Raw genomic sequence first — 9,597 nt, forward strand, 5'->3', positions numbered from 1 at the left:
TTGTCGGATTTGAATCGCCCCTTCACCGGAATTTGGTACTTCTGTTTGAAGTCCGGTTACGTTTCTCAGTTCTTGCTATAGTAACCTTTACTATCTAGGGTTTCGTCAAGAATTGACTGTTCTACGAACCGTTATTGCTTCTTATGAGTTTAAACTGTCGATCTGGTACGGGCGGCTGCGTGAATCGGTAGAATTTTGCAGAATTTTGGAGCGAGAGAGATGTTGACTACGCCGCAAAAGAAGCCGTGGTCGTCGGGGTGGTCGCTCACGCCGAGGAGTGAGAATCACAAGTCTCCTTCTGCTAACCCTAGAGTTGGAGATGGGAGTGGTTTCGGCAAAGGGAAGGGGGTTACTTCCGCAGAAGTTTCTCCCCACGCCTGCTTCTGGTGCTGTGTATGGAAATGGAGCAATTGTTGCGGCTGATGGAGGAGATCCGGATGCCCTGGTCAGCAAGGTAGCGGAACTTGAAAAAGAGGTATTGTACTTTTGTGTTGTATTAGCTTGTTCTTAAGTTTGAATTCTGTACGGAAATACTCTCCTTACTCGGGAAGAATTAAGCATAACTATCTATTTCTTTGCTTAATTCGATTGTTAGCTTGAATGTGGGTGGACTTTGGGGCTGCTAAGTATGAATGTTGTGTTGAGTGCTCATAAGATGGAAATTGACAATTTTGATTTGGTAGTGTATGATTTTAAGAAGTAGAAATATATGTTCCTAGACTTCCTTGTTAATAGACCTTATTAGGATGAGAAGTTATGTTTTGGTAGTTGTAGAATAAAGATTCATCTATTAGCAAATATATACAGAAATGCTCATTTAATTTGAAAGGTGGTGGAGAATGATAGGATCTTGGTATAAGCTATGCTTCTTTTCCCATTTAAAAAACAATGTCCGTACTTCGTATAGTCTATTATTTTTTGAACTTTTCGTTGTTAGTATACCTACAACAATTCATCCAAACCTGTAAGTGTATGGCATAAATTCTTGTCACCTTATCTTTATTGAGTAGACAGAGTAGGCGGTTATTCACATTTTTTTGTAGGTGAAAAAACCCTTTTGTGTTGGCTGTCATGCCTAATTATAACAAGGAAATTAAATCATTTGAGCATATACCCTAACATCCTGGCTTCCTGAGATTCATGTTTTCCATAGTTATGTGGTCATTGTTTATGATAATATGTTTAATCCTGCCTGATTTTATAAGATATGAACCTGTATATTGTGGAACAAAGTCAATATTTGAGGGGGATTCACCAATAATTTGTGCACTAGAATTGAACCATAAAAAATTCATATTCAAAATCCTTGTGTCTATATTATACATGCAATTTCTTCTGGCACGTGGATTTAAACTACCATGTTTTGCAGCTCTTTGAATATCAATACAACATGGGGCTCCTTATAATTGAGAAAAAAGAATGGAGTTCCAAGTATGAGGCTCTTCAAATGGAAACTGAAGAGGCAAAGAATGCCCTTAAACGGGAACAGTCTGCGCATTTCCTTGCCATTTCTGATTCTGAGAAACGTGAGGAGAATCTAAGGAGGGCTCTTGGTGTGGAGAAACAGTGTGTAGATGATGTAAGGATTCCTCATAATGGTTTGCATCTTTTTCTATCATAGCACTGCCTTTGCTTTTTCCCCTCTTCTTTGAAATATGTTTTGGCTGTATCAAATCAATTTGTTATGTTTTCAATGTTGAATGACGTTGTAAATTTTCGGATAAATTATGTATATTGCATCTCCCTTTAGCTTCATAGGTATAAAACCACTAGTGTTAGTTGTTATAGTCAAAGGAGATTGATCTATTTTCATCTGAAAATGTGTATTTATGAATTTATTCGTTATTGGTTGAATGCAGTTAGAGAAGACTTTGCGTGAGATGAGAGCAGAGTATGCAGAAATCAAGTTCACAGCTGATTCGAAGCTATCCGAGGCAAATGCTTTGGCTATTAGCATTGAAGATAAGTCGTTGGAGGTAGAAGCGAGATTGCGTGAAGCCGAGGCAAGGTTTGCTGAAGCAAGTAGAAAGAGTGCAGATATAGAGAGAAAAAAGCAAGACTTAGATGCTAGAGAGGGTGCACTTAAAAGGGCACGCGCGTCATTTGATTCAGAGTATGTTTTAGAACAACATTTTTTCTTGCAATTCGATTTTGGTTATACTTGTTGAGTTCTGACAATTGTGTTGTAATTATAACAGGAGAGAAGCTCAGGATTCTAGCCTTTGCAAACAGAGGGAAGATCTGCGTGAATGGGAAAAGAAGTTGCAGGAAGGTGAAGAAAGGTTGTATGAGGCTCAGAGAATTCTCAATCAGAGAGAGGAGCGAGTAAATGAGGTGGATAGAAGGTACAAGCAGAAGGAGAACGATCTAGAAGAAGCACAGAAGAAGATTGAAATGGGCAAGAACGAGTTGGAGAAAGCAGAAGAGGAAATAAGTAACAAATTCAAAACTCTGAAGGAAAAAGAGCAGGAAACAGATATTATTAGAAAGAGATTTGAAACGAAGGAGACAGAGTTACATGCCTGGGAAGAAAAGCTTAGTGAAAGAGAAAATGTGAGTCTTTTTTTAAACCCTTTAATGACTAGCTTAAGGATAAAGTCCTCATTGATTTGATACCCTTTTTGCAGATGGAATTGCAGAAGCTTCTTGATGAGCACAAATCTGAAATGGATGCAAGAAAGAAGGAGTTTGAGTTAGAATTGGAACAAAAGAGTGCATCTTTTGACGAAGAACTGAAAAGTAGAGTACTGGACGTTGAGAAGAGGGAAGCTGAAATCAAGCATGCAGAAGAGAAGCTTGCAAAAAGAGAAGAGGCTCTGGAGAAGAAGATGGAGAAACTGAAGCACAAGGAGACCGAAATTGATGCAAAGTCAAAAGCTCTGAAGGGTCAAGAGAAGACATTGAAGGCTGAGGAGAAACAACTGGGTATAGAGAGGAAGGAAGTGCAGTCAGACATGGAGAAATTAGTCTGTCTCAAGGAAGAGCTTGTACAAAGAGAGGCTGAGCTCAGTGAACAGCTTCGGAAGATTCTAGAAGAAAAGGAACAACTGGAGGTTACTGAAGAAGAACGACTGAATCATGTGCGCTTACAGACAGAGTTGAAGATGGAGATTGAGAAATATAGACATGAAAAGGAAGAACTTACGCGGCAAGCTGAAGGGTTGAAACAAGAGAGGGAGAGTTTTGAGAAAGAGTGGGAAGGTCTTGACGAGAAAAAAGCTGAGATTGAGAAAGAACTGAAGAAAATAGAGGAAGAGAAGGAAAGTTTAGAGAAGTGGAGACATACAGAAGAGGAGAAACTAAAGAATGAGTCTTTAGCGAATTGAAACTAATATACATAGAGAGATAGAGGCTTTGAAGCTGGCGAAGGAGTCATTTACCGCAGAAATGGAACATGAAAAGTCATTGTTGTCTCAGAAAGCTCATAGTGAGAGAAGCGCGATGCTGAATGAGATTGAGGTGCGTAAAAGAGAGCTTGAGATTGAGATGCAGAAGAAGATGGAGGAAATGGAGATAAGTTTCCGAGAAAAGGAGAGGGCGTTTGAGGAAGAAAGGGATAAAGAAATGATTAACATCACTTACATGAAAGAAAAAGCTGAAAAAGGAATGGAAGACATGGAAGTGGAGACACGGAGAGTTGAGAAGCAAAGAGAGGAAGTGGAAGCAAATAGGAAGGATCTAGAAGAGCAGAGGCTTGAAATACAGAAGGATATCGAGCAACTTGTGATCTTGAGTGGCAAATTGAAGGATCAGAGAGAGGTGTTTTTGAAAGAGAGAGAGAGCTTTATTGGGTTTATTGAAAAACATGAAGGCTGTGAAAAATGCGGGGAAATTACTAGAGAGTTTGTGATGTCTGATTTACAGTCTTTACATGAGAATAAAGGTGGAGAGATTCTTCCACTTCCTAAGCTGCCTGAACGTTATATGCAAAGTCGTGATAAAGGACATCAGACAAACGAGTCATCCCCGCCACCAGGCTTTGATGCTGGATCTCCGAATTCTGCAGGAAAAATGTCGTCGTGGCTGCGAAAGTGTACTTCCAAAATATTTCTGTTTTCACCCACCAAGAAAAATGAGAATACTGCAATGCAGAATCTGGAGAGCGAGGGTGGTGATATGGAGCCGCGGTTAGACAATGATGTGGAAGGTGGTGAAGAAACTTCAGTAAGAGAAGAGAGCAATGTGAACGACGAGAATCAAGAAGTTGAAACGTGTGAGGCGAAAGTGGAGAAGAAAAGAGGGAGAGCGAGGATAACTAGAAACCGTACTATGAAAGAAGTGGTTAAAGACGCGGAGGCTTTATTGAATGAGAATGATTCAGCGCGCGTGGAGGCGAGTCAAGATGATGTGAGTGAGTTGGGTAAGGAAAATGGCGGGAAAGGAAGGAAGAGAAGCCGTGCTCAAGCAACGACTAGTCAACAGACTGTTGCTGATAGTGAAGAGATCTCTGAAAGTATTGCAGCTGGTACTCGTCGAAAGACGAGACAGAAAGTTGCGGCTCAAGCTGTTGAAGCTCCTGCTGAGGAGAAACGGTACAACCTTCGCAGACCTAAGAAGTAAGTTCTGTAAATGGTTTTAATAAAACATTTTTGAGTTTTTTGTCCTATAATGACGACTTGTGTTATTACTTACAGGGTGGTTGGAGGTACAACCACTTCCAAGAAGACTAGCCGTTCGAAGGGTGGTCAAACAGTTTCAGCTGCTAATGATCCAGCCCAGGTGAGTTTTAAAGTGTTAATAGTCCATTTGATATGAAATTGGGCAGAATAATAGGTTATATTGTGTGTTATACAGGATGAATGTAGTGGTGGGAGAGTAATGGTGGCGACGACTGTTACTGAAACTACGATAGTGATGAGTGAAGAGGTGAACGGATCTCCAGATGGGCATGGAGGAGAGTACAGTAATGTGACGCCAGGGGGTGATGCGGAGAATAGTGTTAGAGAAGGCAGGGAGTATAATGATGATGAGGAAGAAGATGAAGATGAGGAGGCTTTGCAGCCAGGTGAAGCGTCGATAGGGAAGAAGCTTTGGACGTTCTTCACAACGTGATCTTCTTCTTCTTCTTCTCTACTACGTGTTAGGCTGTCATTGAATTATTACTTTGTTTCTGTGTCATTCTTTCTGGGGTCATGCACGTGTGTGTTCTAAGCATTGGAGTATAATGTAGGAAGAATCCGTTTGTTGGGTAGCTTTTGTTTTTTCAGAGTATGGTAGTGATGATGAAGTCAGTGTATTTGGATGGCTCAACTTAGATTAAGGGGAAATTGTTTGTGTTTTTTGCTTTGCTTGTATGTTGAACCTAGATTGACGAATACTGTTTGTTTGTTTGTTTGTCATGTAATCTGGATCCATTGATTTAAAACCGGTTTCTCGGATATCAAGATATGGATATGAATTATCATGTTGTACACATAATATACTTGATATATACTCTAACGTACCCATACCCATATTTATTCATATATAAACAGTATATATCAGTTTCATATTGATTTACCAATTATGGGTAGAATTGATATCTTATACAATACCAGACAAGACGAGCTCCTCGTAGTAGAACAGAAAATGGGGGATGTTTAGGTGACTGAAGATTCAGGGAACACAGTAGAAACCCTATAAGCATTATCAAAAACCAATATTCAAAATTAAATGAAACAGTTCTCTTCGACTAGAAGGACAAGATCTACCAGAGTTTTGCAGCTCAAGTTAGCTGATGTTCGAAGGTACATGTCAAACTGTGTTATTTCTTGCTTCAAACGAGAAACACAATAGCAAAAAAGATCTTTTTTCTCCTATCTGAACCACCATCTCTGTGCATACGAAAGAGGAGTGTTCAAGAACGGGGCGTAACGATCCTTAAAGGGAAGGAATATCTTTCCGATTTCTCTCCAAACACTTTGGTGGTATCCAGAGGTAACAGGAGCCTGATACATGAGCTTCAACAGCTGCGCACAAGAACAATCGCGATACTATCAATCTTTATGCGAAGAGAAACAGATAGGACACCATTAAACATCAGAGGGTATAATACCTGCCAGTACATGAAGGTTTGGATTACGTTGCGCTGCCACCTTCAGATCAAAATTGTCCAGAAAGAAGTAAGAAAAATGTCTATATGGAGAGAAAGATGAAAGGATAAAATAACACAATGATATTCCAACTTACGAGAACAGGGAGAGAATTAGAAGAAATCCAAGTCCAACTTCGGTACGAGAACATAATATATTCAAAGTGGTTGTATTTGATTCCACCCAGACACAGAGATCCTCAAAGTACTTTCTGCGAACAATTACAAAAATGGGAAAATAGTTATTACTGACAAATGATATCTTACCAATCAAGAAGATTGCTTTGTTGAAGAAATTGAAAACTGATAGCACCGAATTGAAGAGATTTACCTATACAATGAAGAGCTGCTGAAATTCCGCCTGAGAAACTTTGCTACATGTTCTAGAGTTCGACACAGAACAGAGATCAAGGCAACTGAAGGAAAAAGCATTTATAAGAGTTATTTACTTCAGTAGAGTTCGGGAAATATTGAAAAAAAGCGGTCCTTTTAGGGATAGAATCTCACATTTGAGACAAAGATGTGAAGTGACAAACATAAGCGAATACATGAAGTAGATAAAGTCTTTGGTGGCTATAACTGACTGCAGCCAAATTTGAACTCCCTGCATATTCCATGATCTAGGTTTCTGCAAGTACCATTTACGAATGTTATATCAGATTTAATAGAGTTTATATCAATATCAGAAAATCATATAGATTGTAAGAATATACCCCATATAGAGAGTACAAAGAATATGCTGAGGAGCATGCAGTTCCCACGAAAGAAAGGCGATATGCACGGTTTGAAAGATGCTTAGGTACAATCGGCAGCATTGCAAGCAAGGCTAACACACATATCTGCAAGGAGAAAAAGAAATAGCAGATAATTAATTTATATTTTTATTGTAATTCTTGTTAGTCAGATTGAGTTAGAAGTAATGGGTTAGTGCTGTTCCTAGTTAGTATTTAAACTATATTAATAGAAAAGAGTGGGTTGCAAAAAAATCCTTTTTTATACTTACTGGCTTAGAGTGTTTCTTATAAAGTTCTTCACACATAAGATGGATACTTCTATAAGGAAAGCCCTTTTTATTTCGTTTTTAGCCACTTAAATAGGTGCATATATGTCTATAGGGTCAATGGCAGAACAAAACTAGCTGAAAGTGAAGTGTTATAATAGATAACTAAGCATTTCTCAGTCTCAGTTATGCTTCTATTCGTGTACTCATATAAGACAGAACATGTTAGGATATGAAGCATAATATTAAAGGAGCATATCATGTAGTCAAGTACATATTTAGTGAGATTCTTTCGAAGAGATCAATGTACTATAGAAGTTTAAGTCATTCCCATACCCAAGCATTGACAGAAAATAGTACGGTTTGCCTATCCCAACGCAAGGAAGTTGGATTTTGACCAGTGGTCGCTGATGATGCAGATGTTCTCGCGCTTGAGCCTGCAACATATGTTGCAATATCCATTGGAAGTAATTCAATATTCATGCTTTCTGAAGGTGAAAACAGCCAAAGATCCAAGTAATTACCTGAGGTAGGACGCCTTGATTGCTGGTTATTTGGGGGAGATGATGACGAAGATGAGGTTGTTTCTCCAGCTGGTTGAGAGGTATTGCTCGCTGACATGGGCTCTACCACAAGGCCAGGATCCTGATCAAAGAAAATTCACCTCTCATCAATATGACAGCTCAAGGAGAACCAGAAGCAATGACATTGAGGAAGTACATACATGTCATACCAGGCTAAAACACTTTTTCACAACTATATATAAGTTCCCCTTGATTCCTTGAACAAACATAAATTTCTAAAGTAAAAAAATCCAGTATGATCTAAACAGAGCACGCATTAGTTATGAAAAGATGATACTTCCTGGTTCCTTTTTTGTAGTGAGAAAGTTTAAGTAGCTAAGAAATAGCAGAAAAGCAACAAGCAATGATTTGAAATAAGTTATGCAGTTGAATTTACTTCCAACGAGCCATTCTAACAAGCATTAGCACAAAATGTTCAGGAAGATTAATAAATGTGCACCAGTAAACTGACTCAGTTACCCAAGCTAAAACCTCAAATTTATTTGTAGAAAACAGAAGTGCCGAGATAGACAAAAACAATAGTATGGCAAGCAAAAAAAAACTTGAATAAAGCCAAAGCCTCCAATGAAAATCCGTAAGCATCAGAGAAAAGCACCATTTCTTTGATCTCGAGAGGAGTAAACAATAAAGTAACAAACTTGTTTATCCCTATCAATGATCTATCAAGGATCTTCAATTTTAAGGAATTGTTCAAGACCAAAAGAGCAACATTGAAAAAGCAAATATCCCTCGAGAACTGAGCGAATCACTTAGAAAATTTCATCTATGAGTAGTATCTCTGGCCGCAATAGAACCCCAAACCAAGACGTAACTCGAAGCAAACAAGCTGAAAACCCCCGTCAGAAACTCAAGCAGAACTTGTAAAAACCTAACTTCTACAGAAAATTCATGTAATCGATGACAAAATAGGGAAGTAACACAAAAGGAATCAATCCGATGTACCAAAAATACGCACGATCAACGCAATTCAAGAGATTTCAAGTCCAAAGCTAGAAAAGCAATAGCAAAAATTAGCGACAAGCAAGCAAGAGAGGAGAAAGATAGCATACGACGAAGCGCTGGTAGAACTTGCGCTTGTAGTGAGCAATAACTTCAGATCTGGAAGCCATGTTAGGAGGCATGAGGATGTTGGACCAGTAATCCGACCAGCGTGAATCATTGTCGTAGTCGTAGGCGGCCGCGGCAATCCTCTTCAGCCTCTGCGATTCATCGGCATCTTCTCCGCCCATCTCTCTCTGTGTTTGAAGATTGAGTTGTAAAGGTAGATGAGATGAACTCTATGCGTGAGCTTCGCCGCTATGGAGTTGTGAATCGTGATTTGCGTTAGTGATGATAGGAAGTGGGAACATTGTATTGACTGTAGAGATATCTAAAACGCCGTGTTTCAAAGGCAGGGCTTCTTTTGCAAGTTTTTTTAAATGGATTTGTAGGTCTGGATAATCTTAATCCTAATTCTAATCCTAATTTTAATATATTATAAATTTAGATTTTTTAGTCGTTTTGTTATTAATGTTTTTATTAGTTTTTGTAGTTGTTTTGTTTTTGTTTTTCAAAGGTTGTAGTTGCTTTCCTTTTTTGATAAGTGTTGGACCGATATGTGCTTGGCCGGATGGAATTTGTTTGTAGCTACTGAAATGTCCTTTTCAAAGAAGCAGAGTATTTGGTATGCCTCCCAATTGAATGTCGTTTTGCCTTCACCTTCAATTCGCAATTCCAAGAGTCGTCGTTAATGGTTCACCTTCAATTCGCAATTCCAAGAGTTGCCATTAATGGCAGTTTTGTTGACTTCCCCTTCCTCATGCCTCGGAACGTCATAAAATCACTTCAATTGACAAAAACGAGTATATTATAAATTTAGTGTTTTGTAGTTGCTTTGTTCATTAATGTCTTCATTGGTTTTGTAGTTGCTTTTTTTTAAAGGTTGTAGTTGCTTGCCTTTTTTG

The 9,597-nt window shown here is 38.8% G+C and overlaps 2 protein-coding genes across 2 annotated transcripts; one reads left to right on the forward strand and one right to left on the reverse strand.

Moving 5' to 3' along the window:
* The first annotated feature begins 319 nt into the window (after window positions 1–319).
* LOC141248883 (uncharacterized) lies at window positions 320–5,260 on the forward strand. Its single transcript, XM_073669486.1, is given in 9 exon segments — window positions 320–475; window positions 1,370–1,579; window positions 1,860–2,113; window positions 2,199–2,553; window positions 2,628–3,317; window positions 3,319–4,556; window positions 4,635–4,719; window positions 4,795–5,005; window positions 5,208–5,260. Coding segments are annotated over 9 exon segments (3,252 nt in total).
* Window positions 5,261–5,795: 535 nt separating this feature from the next.
* On the reverse strand, window positions 5,796–8,883 carry LOC141248884 (uncharacterized). Its single transcript, XM_073669487.1, has 9 exons — window positions 8,704–8,883; window positions 7,595–7,715; window positions 7,407–7,507; window positions 6,784–6,909; window positions 6,578–6,698; window positions 6,402–6,486; window positions 6,169–6,282; window positions 6,035–6,074; window positions 5,796–5,948 (listed from the first exon to the last, which is right to left on the reverse strand). Exons 1-9 carry the CDS (start codon window positions 8,881–8,883, stop codon window positions 5,796–5,798), a joined length of 1,041 nt encoding a protein of 346 aa, XP_073525588.1.
* Window positions 8,884–9,597: the final 714 nt, after the last annotated feature.

This window comes from Phyllobates terribilis, unplaced genomic scaffold (assembly GCF_046119375.1).
Source record: "Phyllobates terribilis strain yellow unplaced genomic scaffold, ASM4611937v1 Scaffold_4142__1_contigs__length_64581, whole genome shotgun sequence".
In the NCBI taxonomy this organism is placed as follows: Eukaryota; Metazoa; Chordata; class Amphibia; order Anura; family Dendrobatidae; genus Phyllobates; species Phyllobates terribilis.

What these genes read in the sequence shown, in the direction of transcription:
- LOC141248884 (XM_073669487.1), bottom strand. Translation starts at nt 8,883, where the DNA reads ATGGGCGGAGAAGATGCCGATGAATCGCAGAGGCTGAAGAGGATTGCC. An exon ending in ATCAAGGCGTCCTACCTCAG is followed by an intron (nt 7,508 to 7,594) that starts GTAATTACTTGG and finishes CATATGTTGCAG; the next exon opens with GCTCAAGCGCGAGAACATCT. An exon ending in AAACCTTCATGTACTGGCAG is followed by an intron (nt 5,949 to 6,034) that starts GTATTATACCCT and finishes TCTTGTGCGCAG; the next exon opens with CTGTTGAAGCTCATGTATCA.